The sequence below is a fragment of the Lathyrus oleraceus genome, chromosome 4 (assembly GCF_024323335.1).
Source record: "Lathyrus oleraceus cultivar Zhongwan6 chromosome 4, CAAS_Psat_ZW6_1.0, whole genome shotgun sequence".
Lineage (NCBI taxonomy): Eukaryota > Viridiplantae > Streptophyta > Magnoliopsida > Fabales > Fabaceae > Lathyrus > Lathyrus oleraceus.
In genome coordinates, this window is record NC_066582.1 from 41,355,419 (window position 1) to 41,382,783 (window position 27,365).

The 27,365-nt window shown below is 41.4% G+C and overlaps 1 protein-coding gene across 3 annotated transcripts in view; it reads left to right on the forward strand.

The window, feature by feature from the left end:
• Positions 1 to 2,287: 2,287 nt before the first annotated feature.
• The window catches only part of LOC127138734 (pectinesterase/pectinesterase inhibitor PPE8B), a 38,011-nt gene continuing 12,933 nt past the window's right edge, over positions 2,288 to 27,365 (forward strand). Inside the window, exons 1-3 of one of the 3 annotated variants that reach the window (XM_051065241.1) lie at positions 2,288 to 2,736; positions 2,947 to 3,471; positions 3,677 to 4,056. In XM_051065241.1, the coding sequence (XP_050921198.1) occupies positions 2,421 to 2,736; positions 2,947 to 3,471; positions 3,677 to 4,056 (1,221 nt within the window). In that variant the 5' untranslated portion in view covers positions 2,288 to 2,420. Of the gene's footprint in view, positions 2,737 to 2,946; positions 3,472 to 3,676; positions 4,755 to 27,365 lie in introns of those variants that run through there. The other 2 variants (XM_051065239.1, XM_051065240.1) reach the window with 2 other exon arrangements.

Genomic DNA, 27,365 nt, shown 5'->3' on the forward strand with positions numbered 1-27,365 from the left:
AAATAATTAAACTAATCAATAAACTATTTAGATAATTCTATACGAGTTGTGTAATATATATATTTGTTGCAACAAATTAAACAAATGAGTTGGTTGGTTTAGTGGTAACGTGTTGCTATGTTAATGTAATGGTCATGAGTTTAACTCTTCTTGACATGGTTTTTTAAACACTGCATTTTAGGATTGTCCATTTTTTTTTAACAGAATTATAATCCTAGGGATTAACTTCAACCCAAAAGTGAGATATATGGATCAAGATAAATAGAAGAAGATACAAGGACCAAATTCAAAAACTCGCTAACTTAGAGGGACCAATAGACTATTTAAGTCAATCAACAATATAAAATTACCACACGCCCAAACTTAAAGTATGAATAGTGTTCCCACAGTACGTCTTACGAGGTGTGACACGACCAATCCTAAAATTTTAAAACTATGTAAAAACGAACTTTAGGTATATGATTTGTTGGTTATGATGGTCTTTTTCTTTAGCTATGCTTGAAGCCTGGTGTTATTCCTTGTTCCTACAATTTTCTATTCTCTTTCTCTCTTTTTATCTTCCCCTTTTTCCCTTCTTGGTCTTGGGTATATCCTTTTCTAGCCCAACTTCTATCTTAACAACAACAATAGGTTTCTTCTTCTTGTATTTCAGTTTCGGGTAGGACTCAAAGAACCTTTGCTACTCTTTTCTTAGACAAGCTGTGTGACATGTTCTTCCATGCAAGAGTTGGGGTCTTTTACTTAAGGTTTCTTGGGGATCTTTTTGACATGACTCTCTCTCTTTCCCAAGATTTTCAGCTGTGTTAGAACTTTTGGCACGCCAAAAGTCTTCTCATGTTATATCTCTTCTTCCATATTTTAAAGATAGATTCTTCCTTCTAACATACCGCATCTTAAGGTCTTCATCCTTCAACATCTGCTACATTTGATACTTCTTCCAAGCCTATAGAGTTTTATGATATCGGGGTCTTGCCTCTTCATTATCTTATTTCTTTAATTTGAAATTTTAAAAATATTATGTGTTATTACACTTCCCATAATATATATTTGGATATTTTCCAAGTTAAGTACATTATACGTTTTTAATGCAATTTATATTTGTAAATATATCACCTTTTAGTTTAATTTTGTAAATGAATTATGTGAAATGAAAAAGACTTGAGTGAGATGAAACAAAATGAAAACTCCATTCAATTGTTTGGATATTTTATGATTAAACAAATAATTTATTCATTCTACACAAATCAAAGGGAAAAAAATATGATAATAAATGAAGCAATAAAATGAAATTATATCCCTTCATTTGATTTTGCTCATATAATTTTAACTAACCCAAACAATATAATTTAATTTTATTCTATTTCACACCGCTCAACTCTATCCATTTAAGCAAAACTTGATTTTATTTGTTTAGTTTTGATTCTTAAAAAAATATGTCAATTTAGGCATGATCCTTATTTTTTGTTTTAGTCTCTCTAAACTTTGTTTAAATCAGAATTGATATTGATATTAGGATTAAATAGATTTGCGGATTCCTATATATCTTAAAATTGTGTTTTAGTTTCCAAAAATTTCAAATAATCGTCCCTCTAAATTTTCTTATCTCCAATTTTAATCAATGTGTGTGAGTTTTGCACATTCTTTCATCGATAGAAAAGTGTGCAAAATCTACAATCTTAAAAAACAAAAACAAAAATTAAAGATGAAAAAATTGAAAGAAATCATTGTCGAAGCAAAATTTTTTGAGGACTAAAATCAAAAATTTTAGATAACTAAGGAGTCACAAATATTTTAACCCTTAATATTATATTGAATATTTAAATTTAATATTACATTATTATTATTATAGAGACTAATTATAATTATCATAAATCATTTTTAGATGGACTAAACCAAAGAAACAAAATCAAATCTTAAATGACATATATTTACAAAAAAGTAAAATCAATGACTAAAACCAAAAAACTATCTATATATAGAGACAATTACATATTTAAACCTACTCTCTGTATTCCATCATGCCTATGCAAGTTGGTCACAAAAATTCAATGAGTAACTTCAATTGTTACTATAAATAAACCAAAGTTTACTATCTAAATCAAACTTATGGAAATAGAATAACATCAATTAAAATCAAATTTTGGTTTTTACCTCATTTTTCTTGAGTTCACACCTCTATTATGAATTCTTCCAAAATGTACCGTATCATTTACATTTTCGCTCACTGCATTTCCTTTTTTCTCACTTTAATCTTCACACATTTCTTGCAAGAATTAAAGGTAAGAATTAAACAATTATTATTCTCATTTTTCACTATAAATAATCTCTAACATCTCATAATAACTCTTATCAACTTCTCAAACAAATAAAACCATATTTCTAGTGACACTATCATAGTGTCTGTTATTCGAAGTTCTAAAATGGCTCTCTGTTTCAAAAAACAACCATTCACAATAGCCGCATTCATCATCTTCTTCCTCCTACTCTCTCTTCCACACTTTTCTGCTTCTGCTTCTTCCAATGATTTATCCTGTCTCAAAGTTTCTCCCATCAATTTCACCAACTCTGCCAAAGAAATTATCACCAATCTTCAGCAAGTCACCTCCAATTTATCACGTTTCACCGGTGACATTAGTCATCCTCTTCTCTTAAACACTATTTCCGATTGCCTGGATTTACTTGACGTGTCTGTAGACCAACTTTACTGGATTATTTCCACCACTCAGAATCCCAAAGGTACTAATAATATCTAAAAAAAACATAAACATAAACACAGACACAGACACGTTACACTACACTAACATGTGTCGTGCAACGTGTATAAGTATCCCTAGTATCAGTGTCGTGCAACGTGTCTGTGTAGGTTCAATGTTATCACATCCTCTATTTTTTTTTTGTATTCTTCTTTCGTTTGTTATCACTATAGCTAAATGTTTTGTTTTACAGGGAAGGATAACAGTACTGGAAATCTAAGCTCCGATCTAAGGACATGGCTGAGCGCTGTTCTTGTGAATACAGACACATGTATAGAAGGATTACAAGGTACAAATGTGATGGGTCTTGTATACGCTGATCTTGATCGTGTAATGTCCTCGGTGAAGAATCTTCTTGATGAAGTAATTCTCATCAACGATCAACTCCCAACTGCTACCAGTTCGGATCAATTTCCGTCATGGATGAAAGACAGCGACATGAAGCTGTTGCAGGCAAACGAAACTACTGCAGATGCTGTTGTGGCTGCGGATGGAAGTGGGAATTACAGTAACGTGACAGATGCGGTATTCGCAGCACCTGACTTCAACATGAAAAGACATGTTATATTTGTGAAAAAAGGTGTCTATGTTGAGAATGTTGATATTAAGAAGAAGAAATGGAATATTATGATTATAGGTGAAGGTATGGATGCGACTGTTATCTCTGGTAATCGGAGTTGTGTCGGCGGTTCGACTCCTTTCCATTCGGCTACCTTTGGTATGATTACATTCACACCCTTTACTGTGTTACTGCTAATTTCTCTTTTGCCTATTTTTTTCTTTGCATCAAATAAGGTGTAATTTGAAAAGTTGATTTGGAAAAAGAACAAACCAGTGTTTTGACAGAAGATATATTTATAAATTGTTTAATGTAACTCTGACCCAATTCTAGTAACTTAATTTTCATTTTCATTTTGATGCAGCTGTAAATGGTAGAGGGTTCATTGCTCAGGACATTTCATTTCGAAACACGGCAGGTCCAGAGATGCACCAAGCAGTGGCATTAAGATCAGACTCTGACCTCTCTGTGTTTCATCGGTGTGGGATATTCGGTTATCAAGATAGCCTATATCCCCACAGCATGCGTCAATTCTACAGAGAATGCACAATCGCTGGAACTGTGGATTTCATCTTTGGATATGCCACTGCCGTGTTCCAGAATTGTCAAATAATAGCCAAGCAAGGGAGGCCTAACCAAAAGAACACTGTTACCGCTCAAGGACGAATAGACCCAAACGAACCAACAGGTTTCTCATTCCAATTTTGCAACATTTCAGCTGAGAATGAAACCATCCCAACATACCTTGGTAGACCCTGGAAGAACTATTCACGAACAATTTTCATGCAATCCCACATGAGTAACGCGATAAGACCAGAAGGGTGGTTAGAGTGGGACGGAAGTTTTGCTTTGGACACATTGTACTACGGTGAATACAATAACTCTGGACCGGGTGCTGAGATAGCTAACAGAGTGAAATGGCCGGGTTACCATGTGTTCAATGACTCGAGTGATGCTAGTAAGTACACCGTGGCTGAATTTATTGAAGGGGATCTTTGGTTACCCTCCACTGGTGTTAATTACACTGCTGGTTTGTAATTCACAATGGTTCTTGGTTTTGGTTCAAACAAAATCTATGTAAAAGTAAGAGTAAATGGGTTAGTAGGGTTGCTCATGCGTTGGATCAATTGTTGAACATCATAGGAGATGTATGGTCGAATGTTGAGTAAATATATGAGTTGGCCAACTATTCTTCTATAGGATGTTGGATCTTGTAGGAGGCTTCCTTCATCGATAGTAAGTCTGGAGACACATGTTGGATAGGATGTCTAAGACATATTTCCTTTGCCATATGTTGATCCCTTTGCTATACCGAGTTACTTTGAGTCCCAAAAAATTGAGAGTCCTTAGGTCTTTGATCTTGAAGTGGTTATGAAGTGTTGTCTTGATGGAATGAATGATGTATAAGTTGTTTCCTACAATTATTAGATCATTAGTGTGAATTAGTAAAATAGTAAAAGAAGTAGATGATTGATGTATAAAAATAGAATGGGTTGCAAGGCATTGTCTAAAACATTGTGATAACAGGACACTAGACAACTTGGTAAACAATCATTTGACTTTTTAAGTCTATATAAAGGTTTTAAAAGTTTGCAAATTTTATTTGGATGAGAAGTATGGATGCCTTGAGGTAAGGTCTTTGTATACCTTCTCATCCATATCACCATGAAAAAATGAAAAAATGCATTATGTGCAAATAAAGATTTTTAAAGAGAAAGTGAGTGAAATGAGTAATCTTACACTTATGAGCTTAGCAACGGAAGATTAGGTGTCAAAGAAATAAATACCTTCGCCACTTAAGTGAAGTCCTTAACAACTAACCTTGTTTTATGTCTTTCAATAGTTTCCTCAGCCTTAAACTTAATTTTTGTTAGATGCTCAAAAGTGCTTATTTGAGCTATCATATGTGGGCATCTTTCACTCTATTTCCTTGCTAAATTGTCAAAACCACCTTTGTTTTAGATGAAATGCATTACATTGATAAACGATCTTGGTGCCTTTGATTTGTGTGTTATTGTGCAGGAAGAAGGCATGAAATAATTGAAAATGAAGACACAAGAAAGTTGGCAAAGGAACCAAAGAAATCAAGCATTCATCAGCCTGCTCGCTAGGCGAGGGCTGTGGCGAAGCACTCGCTAGGCGAGCGCCTAGCGAAAAGCTCCAGTAAAATATCAATAAATTCGCTAGGCGAGCTGCTAGCGAAGGTGGTAGCGAGTTCGTTCAGTTTTGGTGAAAAGCGCAGCTAGCACTCACTCGCTAGGCGAGGCTCTAGCGAGTTCCCAGCGAGCATTCCAGTAGCCAAACCTCTCAACCTCGCTGGAGCGAGGGTTGAAGCGTGCCCTTCGCTAGGCGAAGGTTTTGTTCGCTAGGCGAACATGACAGTCTGAGATAGACTGTGTCTCTGGGCGCAGGTGCCTCTTGTGTCTCAAATTGACCCTCGTTAGGCGAGCCATTCTGCTCGCCTAGCGAGCATGACAGCCCAGTACAGCTCTATAAGTAGCAAGTGCCACTTTTGAGAGCCATACCTTAGTTTTACCTAATTTTTCCACTTTTGTACTTTCTTAGAGATATTTTTCCAGCATTGTTCTTAGGATCTTTTATGCCCTAGATTTCATTTCTCTTCATCTTGTAACCATCTTCTACAAAAAGAAGGTGGATTCCCATCCAATCTCGATTATCCGACTTGGATGTTGATCAACCTTCTTCCGAAACTTGCCGACCAAGCTACCATGAAAATGAGTAGCTAAGTCATCCATTTGTCAAGGTTAGATGTAGGTGATTACTAGCTTTGTGTGTAAATGTAAGGATCTTCATGTGTAAACTCTTTAATGGTGAATATATGATGAAAACTTTGTTTCTATTTAAAACTCTTTGTGTTGGTTTATGATCGAGAGATGTTTACCAACTCTTGACCTAGGTTTTCATCCAATCTTGTTTGTTAGCTAGAGATAGTAATGAATGATTTTGTTCACCATAAGGTTGAACCAAAAAGTTGTCATTTTGATAGATTGTGTTCGAGAGAAACAATGGATCAAAATGGGAAAACTCACAAAGTGTGTTCGAGAGAAACATATTGGGAGGACTTTGTGAAATGATTTATCATCTAAAGGAGTTTATAAGATTGTTGACCGAACAAATACATGCAAAGTGATCATCGAACCCTAACTTTGGCAATATTTCTCATTTATTCAAACCAAAACTCTTACCGCAATTTATTACCTTTTTATGCAAGATAACGTGACAACCAACCAAAACCCTATTGATACATTGAGCTAGAATTAATACAACCATCGAACGGCGGTGATATCTTACAATCCCTGTGGATACGATAACAAAAACCCGACACTTAAAATTTACAACTAACAAAATGGCGCCGTTGCCGGGGATTGTAAATTGATATTGCGAGCATCGCAATGGTTGTTTAAGTTTTAGCTTGTGAATTTTTGACTTGTGCTTGTAATTTGTTTGGTTTAGTGTGCAGCTTACGTTTTATGCGAGGGCAAATCCCTGTGGACGAACTTCTTTTTGATCCCGAGATCGAGAGAACCGCAAGGAGGCTCAATAGCAAAACGAGACGTAAGAGGCAACAGGCTAGACAACGCCAAGAGCAAGGAGAAAGTTCTTCGACCACAAATCCACCACCATTCATACCAAACATGGAGCCACCACCACCACCACCTATTTCTACTCCATGCATAAATAGTCCCAGGAACACCGCTCAGTTTGCCAACCACACAGGAAGGCAAGCTGAGATGAAAACGGGAACTCTAAATTTATTATATGGAAGTCCATTCACCGGAATGGACCATGAAGACCCATTTGCTTTTCTCACAAAATTTTATGAGATAGCATTGGCTGCCGGAGTGGATCAGGCTCAGGAGCTTCCGTTGTTCAGACGATTATTTCCCCATGCTTTGCTCGGTAAAGCAAAGGATTGGTACCTAGATCAAACACCAGCCGTAATGACAGACTGGAACGTGTTAGAAGAGAAATTCATCGAAAGATTTTTCTCCCATAACCGATTCATGGAATCCAAGACGGTCATCTCGGTGTTTTCACAAGGAACCAGTGAATCATTAAATGAAGCGTGGGAAAGATTCAAGTCCATGCTTCGGAAATGTAAAGGGCATGGATTTGATGAATTGACTCAAATCCATATCTTCAAAAATGGACTTCAACCAAACTGCAAAACGTTGTTGGATGCTACCTCGGGTGGCTCTTTATTGTCAAAAAGTGCCGAAGAAGCCACGAACATCATAAATCGAATGGCTTTAAATGATCTTCAGAGTCAAAGTCGAGGAAACTCTTTGAAGAAGTCGGGAGTGCTTGAGCTAGGGACGAACGATGCCATCCTTGCCCAAAACAAACTCATCTCACAACAAGTGGAACTCTTAACGCAACAAATTAAAGAGTTAAGAGAACCGTCAAAAGCTAAACAAATAGCTTGTTGTGAACTTTGTAAAGGTGAACATGACACCGGATTTTGTCCACCTCCCGGTTTTAACGAAGTAAACTACATGGCCAATCAACGGGACTATCAACCGAGACAACAACAACAACAACAACAACAACCTTATCAACCGCACCCTCAAAATCAACAACAATTCCAAGGGAACCAAGGGTTCCAACCTAGAAGCAACTATTATCATAACCAAGGTTATGGAGGTGGTTCTTCTAGCCGTCAAAACCCTCCCCAAAATCCGTATCAATCTCAACAACCGTCGGTCGTCAATTCTAAGTTAGAAGAGACATTGACGCAATTCATGCAAATGTCAATGGCCAATCAAAAGAGCAATGACGCGGCTATAAAAAATCTCGAGACTCAAGTTGGGCAACTTGCCAAGCAACTCGCGGAACAACAAACCGGTCCTTCCTTTTCGGCAAACACGCAAACAAATCCTAAGGAGCATTGTAAGGCGATCATGACGAGAAGTGGGAGGGAGTTGGGTAGTGAGAATAAAAAAAGAGTTGAGAGTGAACAAAGAGAGAAAGAGAAAGAAATTAAGGAGGAAATATTGGAGGAAAATGTTGATGGTGAAGTAGGAGAGTGGAGTGAGGGTGAAGAAGTTGAAAAGAATAAAAATAATGGTGAAGTTGAAAAGAAAAAAGGTGTGGAGATTGAGAAAAATACAAGTGATGAGGTAATAAGGGAGGTAGTGAAAAAGCCTAGATGGAAGAGTGCTAGAGTTGCAAAGGGAAAGGAGGTAGTGAACGCTACTCCAATCCAAAACCTTCCTTATCCTCATGCCCCGTCCAAAAGGGAGAATGAACGGAATTACGCCCGGTTCATGGATATTTTTAAACAGTTGCAAATCAACATTCCGTTTGCCGAAGCCTTGGAGCAAATGCCCAAGTATGCCAAATTCATGAAGGACATACTAACAAAAAAACGGAGGTATACGGAACCGGAGACCATCGTCCTTGATGCGAGCTGTAGTGCCATTATTCAAAGGACGCTTCCTAAGAAAGAGGTTGATCCGGGAAGAGTTACATTGCCGGTTAAAATTGGTGACGTCTATGTCGGGAAAGGACTTATTGACTTGGGGTCAAGCATTAATCTTATACCTTTGTCAATTATCAAGAGACTTGGCAACATTGAGATTAAGTCCATCCGAATGACGTTGCAATTGGCGGATAAGTCGACGACCCATCCTCATGGCGTAGCCCAAGATGTTTTGGTGAAGGTCGACAAATTCTTTTTCCCGGTCGATTTTATTGTTATTGATATGGAGGAAGATGATGATGCTCCGCTCATCTTGGGCCGACCGTTCATGAAGACCGCGCGAATGATGATAGATGTTGATGACGGTTTAATGAAGGTGAGAGTTCAAAATGAGGAAGTTACATTCGATCTATTCGAGGCAATGAAGCATTCAAAAGATAGAAATAATAGCTTTCGCATCTGTCATACCCCAAAATTTGCCCGTCGATATTTCAAAGTATTCCTCAAGACCCTCTGACTTGCTCTGCAAGGCACTGATATCAAATGGACAAAAGCCCAGCTCACAACAGGCCCAATCCAAAGGCGGCCCAAAATAGCTTGCTCGCTAGGCGAGCAGTCCCTTCGCCTAGCGAACATTTCATCATGACACTCGCCCAGCGAAGCATCAGATCCAGGAAAAAGCCCAGAACTAGCTTGCTCGCTAGGCGAGCAATTCCTCCGCCTAGCGAAGCTTGCGAAAATCTGAAGTTTTGGACCTCATTTTAAGCCCATTAGGTCACCACCACTACTACTATAAATACCAGCTCCTCAGCCACGAAAATAAGACACGGACACAGGGGGAGAAACACGGAAACGCACAAACCGGCGGACGAAGGACGGAAACCCTGGTGCAAAAATCCTGCTAACCTGAAGGCAGCCCATCCGCGCCGAAGCTACCGCCGCCCAACTCAGTCCGGCCTCCAAGCAATCAGTCTCGTTCAATATCGCAATTGCACACAGGTTTGCGTATCGCCGCTGTTTTATGTTTCCAATTGATCTTCTTTACATACATGATGCATTCCGATTAAAGTTTTGACATGTAAATCGATTTCGCATGTGAATCCGAGTATGAATATCCTGTATAATTGTACATGCTATGCCTATAATCCAATGCCATGAAAGTGCAGGTTTTCGGAAGTCATGCTGCAGTCAAATTCCAAACACGTGGCCGCTCGCTAGCTCATCGCTAAGCGAGCCTGCAGCGAGCCTTCGCTAGGCGAAGCAGAGGCGAACGGGATAGTGGCTGCTTTGTCTCTTTGTTGTCCATTTTATGTTTATCTAATCATGGTTCTGCATCATTTGGCTTGAACTCCTGACTGTTATGTTTATTTTATGATGCAATTTCCAATTGTATTTTACCTCAATGCTCTAATCCGTGTGTTGCATGATGTAAAGGCTAGCATACTTCCAAAGACATAGCCGGCTAGGCATGCCGCTTTAGGTGTGGACATTCTTGAGGAGATGGCTTTTGGATGACCTAAGTTTAATGTGGAGATTCATCTTGAATCACCAAGCTTGATTTTTTTTATGTATTGATTTCATTGATTTACCGTGGACCTAATTACCTAACTGATTACGGCTATTTAATTAATTGTTAAAATCTGGACTTTAAATAAATATTATCGGACCTCTCTTTATTACCCCACGATTACGTAATACGGTCATGTCCCGCGAATGTGGAGATACCCTTAGCAAAGACCCTTCGGTTAAATCATCATGGTCCCTCGGATGCTGCCTTCAAAAATACGATTTTGTCCCTCGAAGACCCTTCGGTTAAATCATCATGGTCCCTCGGATGTTGCCTTCAAAAATACGATTTTGTCCCTCGATGACCCTTCGGTGTAGCCTACGGTTAAATGATGATAGTCCCTTCGAATGCTAAGGTATCCTCACCACTGTTGCCTTCAATGACCAATCGATGACCCTACGATGACCCTTCTAAATCCCAAGGATAAACTACTTACTTCTCCATAGTAAGGACAGTTTTACCCTCACAAGGATAGGAAATGCCCGGAAAGACCTCGGACAGGTATAACCTTAATTGCTCATTCATAACCTAAAAAATACTTTTCACACCTCACACCTTTCAAACATCCTTTTGGAAAATCACCACTTAGCATACATCCGTACTAGGATCATTGCCGAGTTATATTTTTTCTAAACTACTTTCAAAACACTAAACGAGATAACCACTTTGTATACATTCATGCAAGAATCATTACAAAGTTAAATTCTCCCTTTTCAAAACATCCTTCACACATTTCTCAACCACCTTTTTCAAACTAGAAAACATAAATGATTGAGCAATTAAGAGCCCATGGATAACCATGGATATAAAGGGTGCTAATACCTTCCCTTTGTATAAAGTACCTCCCGAACCTAAGAATCTAAATTAAGGTCTTTCCTGTTCTTTTCCACCTTTCCTTATGGGATAAAAGAAAAGTCGGTGGCGACTCTTGCTAACCGCGACATCGCGATTAAAAAACAAAAAGTCCAGTTCACCGTATGACAGAACTGGCGACTCTGCTGGGGAGTACAAAGAGAGGTCCATCTTAAAAAAAATCATTTCTGTTTTCGGATTGTTCCTTCTTTTAAGGGATTGTTTGAGTGAAAGATCCTACACCCGGATCTAGTGTACCTTAGGTAAGTAGCAATAGATCATCGCGACTATCCGGCGTATACTGGAATGGTTAAAATGATGGCTACGGTTAATGTGATACTTTGGATGTCCTGATGTTCCTCATGTTCATTTGAGGAAAATTTGGCATTCGCGTGGTGTCATCAAAGCATTAACCAGACCTTTAGAACCCTAATTGACTTATCCTAGCCATTAGAAAGTAGTGAGATAACTGATTTCGGTTCCGACTGAGGTTGGTTGATACTCGATGCTACACTCTTTGAGATTGGACTTTAGGGAAGCTTCGGTCAACCACGTGGCGTTGCACTGAAGTGGACTTAAAGAAAGGTCGATGATCTGAGATCCTTCTAGAACCCGGTTACTATTCTAGGACAGGTTGAACCAACCAAACTTCAGTGGGGAGGGTACTTACCTTTGGAACTCATGCAAGCCTTAAAACCTAGGAATAATTGTTGTGTGACATGCTTGTGTTTGCATAACATCATAACATCATAACATCATGGCATCATACTAACCATTTCAAGGACTTAGGAATTTAGCTTTGCTCTGTTGAACAGGTTATGGCTTCCAGGAAGACTATCCGGATCAATCTTGTAACGATCTCTCCTCGACTCAAGGATTTGGTGTCAGAACTCCCCGATCATGCTCAGTTCAACAAGAAACATGGTCATCTCCTCAATTTGGTTACCACTGGTTTCAAAGAAGATATGATGAGAGTCTTATTCCAGTTCTTCGATCCTAAGCATCATTGCTTCACTTTCCCAGATTATCAGTTGGTACCCACATTAGAAGAGTTTTCCAAGCTGCTTGGGATACCTATCCTTGATCAAATACCTTTCAGTGGTCTGGAAAATATGCCAAAGTCTGAAGAAGTTGCCGCAGCTCTACACATGACGAAGTCTGACATTGAGACCAACTGGGTAACAAGGAGTGGAGTTAAGGGCTTACTTGCCAAATTTCTGGTAGGTAAGGCCCGAGAATTCTTAAAAGTTATGAATGTCCGTGCTTTCGAAGACATCCTGGCATTGCTAATCTATGGCTTGGTGTTATTCCCTAATCCAGACCAATTCATAGACATGAATGCTATTAAGATATTTCTCGCTCATAACCCTGTACCTACCTTGCTGGGAGACATTTTGCATTCCCTCCACACTCGTACTATGAAAGGGCGAGGCACTCTCATGTGCTGCATACCTTTACTGTCTAGGTGGTTTATTTCGCACCTTCCTCAATCAGTCTTGAAGAATGATCAAAATCTGAAATGGTCTCAAAGGATAATGGCACTCTCTCATTCAGACATCCGGTGGTGTTCTAACCTCAGAGAAAATGTTATCATCATCGACCGTTGTGGAGAATTCCCTAATGTACCACTCATGGGGATAAGAGGAGGTATTACTTATAATCCTGCCTTAGCCCTACGTCAGTTTGGGTATGCTCGAAGGGATGGTCCACATGAAATGATTGTTCAAGGTACAGTGTTCGACTATGACAATGACCCTCAAAATCTCCGTCAAAAGTTTGTACGAGCTTGGGGCATGGTGAAAAGAGGCAATTTAGGAAAGAAAAATTCTATTCCTATGGAGCCTTATCTCAGATGGGTACGCGCCAGAGCTCGTGAACTTGTCATGCCATATCTTGCAGTCGGACCATTGATTGTTGAATCAGAGGTCGAAGGAGGTACTTCCCAGATCATTCCTTATCCAGATATGCCTACTGATGTTGAGGAATTGAAAAGATCCTGGACCCAGTTGAGGGAGGAGAGAGATACTTTCGAAGCTCAGTTCAGTGCAGAAAGGAAGAAAGTACTAGAGCTCACCAGTCAGCTTAATGAGGAACGAAGACTCAATGCATATCTTCGCCCAAAAAGAAGTCGCCCCTGGGAGACTTGAGCTTTCATTGTATTTTATTATTGTTCCTTTTGTAATGAACATTGATCAAAAAAAAGTTAGCAATAAACATTTCTCTCTTATTGGTGATTTACGCAAAGTTAAATTTCAAAAGTCCTTGAAAACATTTCATACATTGCATAGCATAACATAACATTGCATAACAGGTATTCTAAAGGACCATATTCTCACGGTCTGCCTCTTACACAGAAAAATGGATCTCGAACAAACTGTCAAAGATCTCCAGACTCAGAATGCTCAATTCAAGGAGATGATGCTAAGCTTATCCAAGGGGCAGGAGGAACTGAAGGCTCTTTTGGTCGAAAAGAAGAAAGACAAGAAAGCTGTGAGCTTCATTAACCCGGGCAGAAGGCGTAAAGGACAGGCTACGGGAATCAAATTTGGAATCCCGAATGGCCCAGAAGAGGGGGCGGAAAATGATTCAGAGGAGGAGAATGCTGATTTCTCTAACCCTGAGGATGACGATGAAGAGTATGAAAATGAACAGTACTCTCCAAGGGATGATAAGTATAAATTGCTGGAGGAACGCATGCTAGCCATGGAGGGTCAGAAGGCACCTGGTCTGGATTTCGAAAGTTTGGGTCTGGTCTCCGATGTGACCATTCCCCGCAAATTCAAAATCCCCACTTTCACTAAGTACGATGGTGCGTCTTGTCCTCAGATGCATCTAAGGGCTTATGTGAGAAAGATTCAGCCGCATACCACTGATAGGAAGCTGTGGATTCATTTCTTCCAAGAGAGCCTGTCTGGCACACAGTTGGAATGGTATTATCAGCTCGAGAGCTCTGACATCCGCACCTGGACTGATTTAGCAACAGCTTTCTATAAGCAGTACCAGTACAATTCTGAATTAGCACCTACTCGGCTACAGTTGCAGAATATGGCCATGGGATCTAAAGAAAGCTTCAAAGAGTATGCTTAGAAATGGAGAGATTTGGCCGGCAGGGTCAAACCCCCTATGACGGACCGAGAATTAATAGACCTGTTCATGGGTACCCTGACTGGCCCATTCTACAGCCACTTACTGGGGAGTTCTTCATCAGGTTTCACTGAACTTATACTGACAGGTGAACGGGTGGAGAGCGGCATTCGAAGTGGAAAGTTACAGGCGGCTACTTCTATAAGCAGTAAAAAGTCCTACCATGGGAAGAATGAATCGAATGTTGTGTATGGTCAAAAGAACCATAGTAAGAAAAATGGTGACCACGCCGTGGGAGCAGTGACAATCGCAGCCCCGCCAGCTCAAAACTTCCAGCAAAGACAAGACAGACCAAGAAGGCAGTTTACCAAGCTCAATATGACTTTAGCACAAGCACTGCAAAGCATGCTGAAGGTAAATTTAATCACTCTCAGAGGTCCTCCTGCAAATGTCAACACTGCTTCGCCTCGTTATAATCCCAATGCCAGGTGTGCATATCACCCCGATAGCCCCGGGCATGATACAAACGATTGTTGGTTGTTGAAGAATAAGATTCAGGACATGATCGACGCTGGGGAAATTGAGTTCGAGCCTCCGGAGACTCCTAATGTCATCACTGCTCCTATGCCTAATCATGACAAGGCTGTTAATGCTCTCGATGACGATTCTCTCATCACTGCTGTGGCGGACTTAACATCTCCTCTCCCGATCATAAAGAGGAATTTATTGCAAGCTGGTTTATTTCCAGGTTGTACTGAAGATTGCAATCTTTGCATACTCTGGCCCAAGGACTGTTTGAAATTGAAGAATGGTATTCAACGGCTGATGGACGATCGTACAATTCTCTTTGAAAGGGTTTCTAAGACGGAAAACCCTATTGAAGAGGTATCTGTGATTGCGAGGTCCAAGGTTCCAGTGAAGATTACTGCTCCCAGAATACCTGTGAAGATTATTGCTGAGCCCAGGGTAGCTCCTCTAATCATCACTGCCCCTGGCCCAGTACCGTATTCTTCAAGCAAAGCCATTCCGTGGAACTATGGAGGTGATGTTTACATCCATGGCGTAAAGCAAGTTGGTAATTCTGCTAATCCTAATGACATTGTTGGGACTAGTAAAGTTACTCGAAGCGGAAGGATCTTCTCTCCAGAGATCTCACCTCCAGTTCCCGAAAACCGAGGAAAGGAACCGGTCAACCCTTCCCCGTCAGAGGCACCGATCGAAGCTACTACTGAAGACGTTGCCAAACGAGAAATGGAAGAAGTGTTGAAAATCATCCGCAAGAGTGATTTTGATGTGGTAGAACAGTTGGGGCATACCCCGTCTAAGATCTCGATGTTGTCCTTGCTGTTATCTTCTGAATCTCATGCCAATGCCTTGACAAAATTCCTGAAGACTGCCCATGTACCTCAGGAGACCTCCGTCGATCAGTTTGAAAACTATGTTGCTAACCTGACTGTTGACGGTGGCCTAGGTTTTTCCAATGCTGACCTGACACCGGCAGGGAAGAATCACAATAAAGCCCTGCATATTTCTATTGAGTGTAAAGGGATCACCTTGTCTCATGTGTTGATCGATAATGGCTCTTCTTTGAATGTGCTACCGAAAGTCGTGCTCGATAAACTTGACTGCAAGAGCGTTGAACTGAAGCCTAGTGACATTGTGGTGCGGGCTTACGATGGTGCAAAGAGTGTTGTCCATGGCGAAGTTGTTCTCCCTATCAAGATAGGACCTCAAGTCTTCAACACTACCTTTTATGTAATGAACATTCGTCCTGCCTACTCCTGCTTACTGGGACGCCCTTGGATTCATGAGGCAGGTGCTGTAGCTTCGTCTCTCCATCAAAAGCTGAGGTATCCAATAGAGGGTAAGATCGTCACTGTGTGTGGGGAAGAAGAATACATTGTCAGTAGTGTGCATACCTTCGGATACGTTGAGATGGATGGTGAATTCTTCGAGACTCCGTCCCAGTCATTTGAAGTGGTTCCTCCGCCTAGTCCTGTCCTTAAGCCAACTCCCCTTGTGCCCGAGGTTATTCGAGCTCCTCCTGCCATGGTTTCCCTGAAGGACGCTCAAGCTGTGGTTGAAGATGGTGGCTGTACTGGCTGGGGTCAACTGATCAGCATACCCTACAAGTCTGATAAATCTGGTCTGGGATTTAGCTATGAAAAGATGGTCAAAGATCAAATCAATGCTGTAGAAGATGCTGACAGTGAGTGCGACCTGGATAGCTGGATCTACCCAACAATTGGCGACGGACTCAATAATTGGAAGGCTGAAGACACTATCCCGATCTCCTTTAGTCAGGAGTAATTGTTATTGTCCATTTAGTATTGCAAATCTTTAATTTTTCAATTGAACTTCTTAAAGCATTGTGTCTACGCCCGGGGCACAATAGCTAATTTGTTAAGGGTTTTGTCATTTCATAAGCATATTCATATTCAATAAATCAATGGACTTTTTCGCATTCAAATATTGCGCTCTTTATTTTTCCTGTCGTCTTTCAAACAAGCTATGCTTTCTTACACACACTCACGTAATAAATTGCAGATCCGTATCCACTCTGGATCCTATTGATAATAATTCCGCTACTGTTCATTATGACTTTGAAAATCCAATCTACCAAGCCGAAGATGGAAGTGAGGAAGATTGTGAAGTCCCTGGAGAGCTCGCCAGACTATTACTGCAAGAGGAAAGGACTATACAGCCGCATGAAGAGTCCCTCGAAATTGTAAATCTGGGTACTGAGGTAGACAGAAAAGAAGTCAAAATAGGAGCAGATTTGGAAAACAATGTAAAAGAAAGATTGATTCAGATGTTGCACGACTATGTAGAGGTTTTCGCTTGGTCTTATGAAGACATGCCAGGATTGGATACCGACATAGTAGTGCATCGTCTGCCCATGAAGGAAGACTGTCGTCCCGTCAAGCAAAAGGTTCGCCGCATGCGTCCTGAAATGTCTGAGAAAATCAAAGCCGAGGTTATGAAACAATTCAATGCCGGTTTCCTAGCCGTTACTTCTTATCCTCAATGGGTTGCTAATGTGGTGCCAGTGCCAAAGAAGGATGGTAAGGTGCGAATGTGTGTAGATTACAGAGATTTGAATAAAGCGAGTCCCAAAGATGACTTTCCACTCCCGCACATTGATGTTCTGGTAGATAACACCGCTCAACACAAAGTATTCTCATTCATGGATGGATTCTCGGGTTATAATCAGATTAAGATGGCACCTGAGGACATGGAGAAAACTACGTTTGTGACGCAATGGGGCACTTTCTGCTACAAAGTAATGCCATTCGGTCTAAAGAATGCCGGGGCAACGTACCAGCGTGCTATGGTGGTTTTGTTCCATGATATGATTCATCATGAGATAGAAGTATATGTAGATGACATGATAGCTAGATCTCATACTGAAGAAGAACATCTCGATCATTTATACAAACTGTTCGTGAGGTTGAAGAAGTACAAGTTGAGATTGAATCCGAACAAATGCACTTTTGGAGTAAGATCCGGTAAACTCTTGGGCTTTATTGTCAGTGGTAAAGGAATTGAGGTTGACCCGGCTAAAGTGAGAGCTATTCAAGAAATGCCAGTTCCCCGTACGGAGAAAGAAGTCAGAGGTTTCTTGGGACGCTTGAACTACATTGCTCGATTTATCTCCCACTTGACCGCTACCTGCAAACCCATCTTCAAATTACTGAGGAAAAATCAAGAAATGATATGGAATGACGAATGCCAAGAAGCTTTTGACAAAATCAAGAACTACCTCCAGGAACCTCCGATTCTGATACCACCAGTTGAAGGAAGACCTCTAATCATGTATTTGACCGTGTTAGAAAATTCAATGGGGTGCGTATTGGGGCAACATGACGAGTCTGGTCGAAAAGAGCATGCCATATACTACCTGAGCAAAAAGTTTACCGACTGTGAAACAAGATACTCGCTGCTCGAGAGAACTTGCTGTGCTTTGGCCTGGGCTGCTCGCCGACTAAGACAGTATATGTTGAATCATACCACTTTGTTGATTTCTAGGATGGATCCCATCAAATACATGTTCGAGAAGCCTGCCCTCTCCGGAAGAATAGCGAGATGGCAGATGATCTTAACAGAGTACGATATCCAGTATACTACCCAGAAAGCCATCAAAGGAAGCGTGCTCGCTGATCATTTGGCTTATCAAGCGGTGAACGATTATCAATCTATGAATTTTGAGTTCCCAGATGAGGATGTCATGCTTGTTACTGATGAGGAAAAACCTAAACCGGATAAAGGATCCGAACTGGGATCCCGATGGACTATGGTCTTTGATGGGTCTTCTAATGCATTGGGCCATGGTGTTGGGGTTGTACTCATTTCTCCCGAGGGTTACCATACGCCTTTCACGACTAGACTATGTTTTCATTGTACCAATAATGTGGCTGAGTATGAAGCATGTATTTTTGGACTCAAAGCTGCTATAGATCGGCGAATCAAGTTTTTGAGTGTGTACGGAGATTCGGCCTTAGTAATCAGTCAGATCAAAGGAGAATGGGATACTAAACACCCAAATCTCATCCCTTATCAAGAGCGGGTAATGACATTACTTCCATACTTTGAAGAGATTACATTTAAACATATTCCACGAGAGGAGAATCAGTTGGCAGACGCATTAGCTACCATGTCATCTATGTTCAGAGTCAGATGGGACGGTGAAGCTCCCAGGATTACCATTGAACGATTAGATGAACCAGCACACTGTTATGAACTTCACACTGAAAGGGTACAGGGGAAACCTTGGTTCCGCGACGTAAAAAGATATTTAGAAGCTCAGGAATACCCTGAGGGGGCATCCATCAATGACAAAAAATTCTTGAGGAAGTTCTCCGCTAAATTCTTTCTGAGTAATGGAGTGTTATACAAACGTAATCATGATTCGACTTTGCTTCGCTGTGTGGATAGAAAGGAAGCAGAAAGGATTATGGAAGACATGCATAACGGTATTTTTGGGACTCATTCTAATGGACATACAATGGCCAAGAAGATTCTGAGATCAAGGTATTATTGGTCTACCATGGAAGCTGATTGCCACCATCACTCCAGAACCTGCCACAAGTGTCAGATCTATGCGGACAAAGTACATGTGCCTCCTGCTCCATTGAACGTGTTGACAGCGCCTTGGCCCTTTGCAATGTGGGGCATCGATATGATTGGAGAGATTAAACCTACGGCTTCTAATGGACATCGCTTCATTCTCGTCGCTATTGATTACTTTACGAAGTGGGTAGAGGCAGCCTCATTCGCTTCTGTCACCAAGAATGTGGTGGCACGGTTCATCAAGAATGATCTTATTTGTCGATACGGCATCCCTGAAAGAATTATCACTGACAATGGTACTGATTTGAACAACAAGATGATTATTGAACTCTGCACGCAGTTCAAAATTAAACACCATAACTCTTCCCCGTACCGGCCAAAGATGAATGGCGCCGTGGAGGCTGCTAATAAGAACATTAAGAAGATCATACAAAAGATGACAGTAACGTACAAAGACTGGCATGAGATGTTACCATTTGCACTCCATGGTTATCGCACTTCAGTACGCACTTCGACAGGGGCAACTCCTTTCTCTTTAGTCTACGGAATGGAAGCTGTTTTACCAGTGGAAGTCCAGATTCCCTCTCTAAGAATCATGGAAGAGGCGGGCTTAGATGAAGATGAATGGATTCAGACTCGACTCGATCAGATAAACTTGATTGATGAGAAGAGACTTGCGGCTGTTTGTCATGGACAGATATATCAGAAGCGCATGACCCAGGCATTTAACAAAAGAGTCAAGAGACAGGTGTATTAAATTGGCGACTTGGTGATCAAGCGTATCATTCTACCACAAGGGGATCCCAGAGGCAAGTGGACTCCCACATACGAAGGGCCCTTTGTGGTTAAGAAAGTATTCTCCGGTGGAGCCATGATACTTGCTACAATGGATGGCGAAGACTTCCCGCATCCTGTGAATGCAGACATAGTTAAAAGATACTACGCATAACAGAGACCCGCTAGGTCGACGTACCTAGGCAAAAGTAAGGGCATCCTGGCGAACCAAAAGGGTTCGGGCAAAAATTAGGGATAAACGTATAAAAATGTACACCCGGCAAGTCGAAAACCTGAAAAGGCGGCTTGGGCAAAAATGGGTATCCTGGTGGACTGAAAACCTGAAAAGGCGGTCCAGGCAAAAATTAGGGATTCAAGCGTATGACTATGTCCCGTTCTCTGTCAGCTTCAACCAAGTTCAAGGGACTGAACAAGCCAATCACCTCTATCCGACAGCAGGAGATGAGATGCCTGAAGACATGATGATAGTGGTGGAATTAAAATCAATAGGACTTTTTCTGCATAGCTTTCTCTCTGTTTTCCTGACAATTTCCTCTTACTAGGATTTCTGTCTCCTTGTGCAAAAATTGCCTGTTTATAGGCTCTCTTTCAGTACAATTTCATTTCCAAAAAGATGTTTTTGTTTTACTTTCTCTGTTTTGTTTGCGTAAACGTCCATTGATTTAATTTGAATTGATTTATGCATTTGAATATGATCAATGTTTATCAAAAATACATGCCTAAAATGGAAATTGCAATTACTACGAGACTTCAGGACCGAGGAGAAGGTCTAACCACGCTTTCCAATGAGTCTGTTGCTAATCCTATTCCCCGGCAACGCCAATTATTTCCCAGAAGAGAGTGGCATTACTAGACAAATGGGTCATCTCTTCCACCCCCAACCAGGCTCTGTGGAATGTTTTCACCATCAAGTATCCCCCAGCCGAGACAGGGTCATCAATACCAATGGCTCCGACCAGCAGACTGAGATTTATCTCCCCAGTAGAGTCCCCTGGAAGAACGTTTCAGACGCATATTGCATTCATTACATCATTTCACATCACACACCTACATACAATTTTCATTCCGCATCATATACATTACATCATTTCGTAACATATACATGTGTACAATGCTCTCATTTATTCCAGACGCATAATTCACTCATCACATCATTTCACAGCACACGCATGCATACAACATTCGCATCTCATGCATCATGACATTGCATGAAACTAACTTTATCTTTCAGGCTAATTATCCTCCTGATCACATTCAAGGTTCGAATACAGCTCTCAGATATAATTCATCTGACGAACGTTCTGACGTTCTCCCAATGGTGGCATCTCTAAGCCCACCTCAGATATTCTCTGCAAATACAACAAATATTATCAGATACAGCCTAACGTACGGTTCATTCTGATTCAGCCCAACGTATGACTCCTTCAGCTCAGATACGATCTAACGTACGATCCATTCTGGCTTTTAGCAACTCCAATACGGTCTAACGTACGACCCATTTGGACCTTCAAATCCTTAGATGCTGCCTAGCGTACGGTATATTCCGGGGTGTAGTCTAGCATACGACTACTTTCTTCTTCAGATACAGCCTAACGTACGGCTCATTCTGCAACTCCAATACGGTCTAACGTACGACCCATTTGGACCTTCAAATCCTCAGACGCTGCCTAGCATACGGTATATTCCGGGGTGTAGTCTAGCATACGACTACTTTCTTCTTCAGATACAGCCTAACGTACGGCTCATTCTGCAACTCCAATACGGTCTAACGTACGACCCATTTGGGCCTCCAGCTCAGATACGATCTAACGTACGATCCACTCTGATCTTCAACAACTCAGATAAGGTTTAATGTACGACCAAGTTAGACCTTTATCTCCTCAGATGCTACCTTCGGACAGGTACATTTCTGAATGGTAGTCTAGTATACGGCTACTCCTTTATCTCCTCAGATGCTACCTTCAGATAGGTACATTTCTGAATGGTAGTCTAGTATACGGCTACTCCCTTACTCAGATGCTACCTTCAGACAGGTACATTTCTGAATGGTAGTCTAGTATACGACTACTCCCTTACTCAGATGCTACCTTCGGACAGGTACATTTCTGAATGGTAGTCTAGTAGACGGCTACTCCCTTACTCAGATGCTACCTTCGGACAAGTACATTTCTGAATGGTAGTCTAGTATACGACTACTCCCTTACTCAGATGCTACCTTCGGACAGGTACATTTCTGAATGGTAGTCTAGTAGACGGCTACTCCTTTACTCAGATGCTACCTTCGGACAGGTACATTTCTGAATGGTAGTCTAATACACGACTACTCCCTTTAAAAGTAGACACAGCCTAATGGACGGCTCATTCTGCTCAGATATGGTTTAATGTACGACCAAGTTAGACCTTCATCTACTCGGATACTACCTTCGGACAGGTACATTTCTGAATGGTAGTCTAGTATACGACTACTCCCTTTTCAGCAGATTCAGCCTAACGGACGGCTCATTCTGCTACTCAGATGCTACCTTCGGACAGGTACATTTCTGATCCCTTATCCCCAGCAGTATATAGCACACGCTGACTCCCCAGCGAAGTCAACAGCATGATGGATGATTCATTATACGGTCTAGCGTATGACCCGGTATGACATCCATGTTTTCAGACATCGTCTAATGTGCGACACAATCGGAAGCTCGTCATCAAACTTCCTGGATGGCATCTCTAAGCCCATCTCCATCAAGACTAGCTCCTAATGGATAAGCGCAAATTTTTGGAGCATTCTAGTGTTCAATAATCTTTCACCTCCAGACCACGAACGGCACATACCATTCTACTCTCTCGGTTCAAGAATATTGAACAGGGGCAGCTGTCATACCCCAAAATTTTCCCGTCGATATTTCAAAGTATTCCTCAAGACCCTCTGACTTGCTCTGCAAGGCACTGATATCAAATGGACAAAAGCCCAGCTCACAACAGGCCCAATCCAAAGGCGGCCCAAAATAGCTTGCTCGCTAGGCGAGCAGTCCCTTCGCCTAGCGAACATTTCATCATGACACTCGCCCAGCGAAGCATCAGATCCAGGAAAAAGCCCAGAACTAGCTTGCTCGCTAGGCGAGCAATTCCTCCGCCTAGCGAAGCTTGCGAAAATCTGAAGTTTTGGACCTCATTTTAAGCCCATTAGGTCACCACCACTACTACTATAAATACCAGCTCCTCAGCCACGAAAATAAGACACGGACACAGGGGGAGAAACACGGAAACGCACAAACCGGCGGACGAAGGACGGAAACCCTGGTGCAAAAATCCTGCTAACCTGAAGGCAGCCCATCCGCGCCGAAGCTACCGCCACCCAACTCAGTCCGGCCTCCAAGCAATCAGTCCCGTTCAATATCGCAATTGCACACAGGTTTGCGTATCGCCGCTGTTTTATGTTTCCAATTGATCTTCTTTACATACATGATGCATTCCGATTAAAGTTTTGACATGTAAATCGATTTCGCATGTGAATCCGAGTATGAATATCCTGTATAATTGTACATGCTATGCCTATAATCCAATGCCATGAAAGTGCAGGTTTTCGGAAGTCATGCTGCAGTCAAATTCCAAACCCGTGGCCGCTCGCTAGCTCATCGCTAAGCGAGCCTGCAGCGAGCCTTCGCTAGGCGAAGCAGAGGCGAACGGGATAGTGGCTGCTTTGTCTCTTTGTTGTCCATTTTATGTTTATCTAATCATGGTTCTACATCATTTGGCTTGAACTCCTGACTGTTATGTTTATTTTATGATGCAATTTCCAATTGTATTTTACCTCAGTGCTCTAATCCGTGTGTTGCATGATGTAAAGGCTAGCATACTTCCAAAGACATAGCCGGCTAGGCATGCCGCTTTAGGTGTGGACATTCTTGAGGAGATGGCTTTTGGATGACCTAAGTTTAATGTGGAGATTCATCTTGAATCACCAAGCTTGATTTTTTTATGTATTGATTTCATTGATTTACCGTGGACCTAATTACCTAACTGATTACGGCTATTTAATTAATTGTTAAAATCTGGACTTTAAATAAATATTATCGGACCTCTCTTTATTATCCCACGATTACGTAATACGGTCATGTCCCGCGAATGTGGAGATACCCTTAGCAAAGACCCTTCGGTTAAATCATCATGGTCCCTCGGATGTTGCCTTCAAAAATACGATTTTGTCCCTCAAAGACCCTTCGGTTAAATCATCATGGTCCCTCGGATGTTGCCTTCAAAAATACGATTTTGTCCCTCGATGACCCTTCGGTGTAGCCTACGGTTAAATGATGATAGTCCCTTCGAATGCTAAGGTATCCTCACCACTGTTGCCTTCAATGACCAATCGATGACCCTACGATGACCCTTCTAAATCCCAAGGATAAACTACTTACTTCTCCATAGTAAGGACAGTTTTACCCTCACAAGGATAGGAAATGCCCGGAAAGACCTCGGACAGGTATAACCTTAATTGCTCATTCATAACCTAAAAAATACTTTTCACACCTCACACCTTTCAAACATCCTTTTGGAAAATCACCACTTAGCATACATCCGTACTAGGATCATTGCCGAGTTATATTTTTTCTAAACTACTTTCAAAACACTAAACGAGATAACCACTTTGTATACATTCATGCAAGAATCATTACAAAGTTAAATTCTCCCTTTTCAAAACATCCTTCACACATTTCTCAACCACCTTTTTCAAACTAGAAAACATAAATGATTGAGCAATTAAGAGCCCATGGATAACCATGGATATAAAGGGTGCTAATACCTTCCCTTTGTATAAAGTACCTCCCGAACCTAAGAATCTAAATTAAGGTCTTTCCTGTTCTTTTCCACCTTTCCTTATGGGATAAAAGAAAAGTCGGTGGCGACTCTTGCTAACCGCGACATCGCGATTAAAAAACAAAAAGTCCAGTTCACCGTATGACAGCATCGATGTGATCGAAGACGCTATTATGGAGGTTTCAAAGCATATTCATGAGATATCTCCTATGGAGTTAGCTCTTGACGACTCATTGGAGGTTTTCACTGTTGAAGAAGAGCTAGCTCTTGAGGAATGCTTAAAGGAACTTGATAGTTTAGACGACCTACAACCATGGGAAGTAGAGGAGGAAAACTTGAAGAAGGAGGTTATTGACGAAAAAGCGCCAATTGAATTGAAAGTGCTACCCTCTACTTTGAAGTATGTATTCCTAGATGAGACCGAGGCAAAGCCGGTCATCATAAGCAACCTTTTGACAAATGAAGAAGAAGCCCGTCTAATCATTGTGCTAAAAACAAATCAAGAAGCCATGGGTTGGACTCTTTCCGATCTAAAAGGAATTAGTCCATCCTATTGTATGCACAAGATTTTGATGGAAGAGGATTTTAAGCCGGTGGCTCAACCACAATGCCGTTTAAATCCTACCATGAAGGAGGTTGTTCGAAAGGAAGTTGTAAAGCTATTGGATGCGGGAATGATTTACCCGATCTCGGATAGTCCGTGGGTTAGTCCTGTGCACGTTGTTCCGAAGAAAGGTGGAATTACCGTAATCCGAAATGACAAGGACGAATTGATCCCTACTAAAGTTGTAACGGGATGGAGAATGTGTATTGATTATAGGCGGTTGAATACCGTGACTCGAAAGGACCATTTTCCACTCCCATTTATGGATCAAATGCTCGAAAGACTATCGGGCCAACAATACTATTGTTTTTTGGACGGCTACTCCGGGTATAACCAAATTGCGGTTGACCCGGTTGATCATGAGAAGACGGCTTTCACGTGTCCGTTTGGAGTGTTCACATACCGAAAAATGCCCTTTGGGCTATGCAATGCACCGGCGACCTTCCAACGATGTGTGCAAGCCATTTTTGTCGATCTGATAGAGAAAACAATGGAAGTCTTCATGGATGACTTCTCGGTATTTGGTGGGTCTTTTAGTCTATGCTTGGCGAACTTGAAAACGGTGTTGGAAAGATGTGTGAAGACCAATTTGGTGCTTAATTGGGAGAAGTGTCACTTCATGGTGACCGAGGGGATCGTGCTAGGCCACAAAGTCTCTAGAAGGGGGCTTGAAGTGGATAGAGCTAAGGTTGAAGTGATCGAAAAATTACCTCCTCCGGTGAATGTGAAGGGCATCCGTAGCTTTTTGGGGCACGTCGGGTTCTATCGGCGCTTTATCAAGGACTTCTCAAAGGTGGCTAAGCCTTTGAGCAATTTGCTCGCTAAGGATCAGGTATTTCTCTTAACCGATGATTGTTTGCAAGCTTTCGAAACTTTACAAGAAAAATTGGTTACCGCTCCAATAATAGTCGCTCCCAATTGGAATGAAAATTTTGAACTAATGTGTGATGCGAGCGACTACGCAGTTGGAGCGGTACTTGGCCAAAGAAAAGACAAAAATTTTCATGTGATACATTATGCGAGTAAGGTTCTTAACGAGGCTCAAATAAACTATGCCACCACGGAAAAAGAACTACTTGCAATAGTGTATGCGCTAGAAAAGTTTCGGTCTTATCTTATAGGGTCTAAAGTCGTTGTGTATACCGACCACGCGGCGATTAAATATCTGCTAACCAAACCGGATTCGAAGTAAAGGCTCATCCGTTGGATCCTCTTGTTACAAGAATTTGATGTTGAAATCAAAGACAAGAAGGGGTCGGAAAACTTAGTAGCGGATCATTTATCCCGCTTAGTGAATGTGGAGGTTACCGCGTCTGAAAAGGAAATCCGGGAAGAATTTCCTGATGAAAAACTGTTTAAAGTTCAAGTTAGGCCGTGGTTTGCAGACTTTGCGAACCACAAGGCTAGTGGTTTTGTGCCTTCCGACCTAACTTCGAACCAAAAAAGGAAGTTCCTTTCGGATGCGAAGTATTATGTTTGGGATGACCCATACTTGTTTAAGTTGGGTAGTGATAACCTATTAAGGAGATGCGTTACTGGCGATGAAGCGCAGAGCATCCTTTGGCATTGTCACAACTCGCCTTACGGCGGACACTATAATGGGGTTAGAACGGCCACTAAAATTCTTCAATCGGGATTTTATTGGCCCACTATTTTCAAAGACGCACATACCCATGCGCAAAGTTGTGACAGTTGCCAGAGAAGCGGAGGGATTGGTAAGAGAGATGAGATGTCTCTCCAAAATATCCAAGAAGTGGAAGTTTTTGATTGTTGGGGCATAGATTTCGTAGGACCATTCCCACCCTCTTATGGGAACGAGTACATGCTTGTCG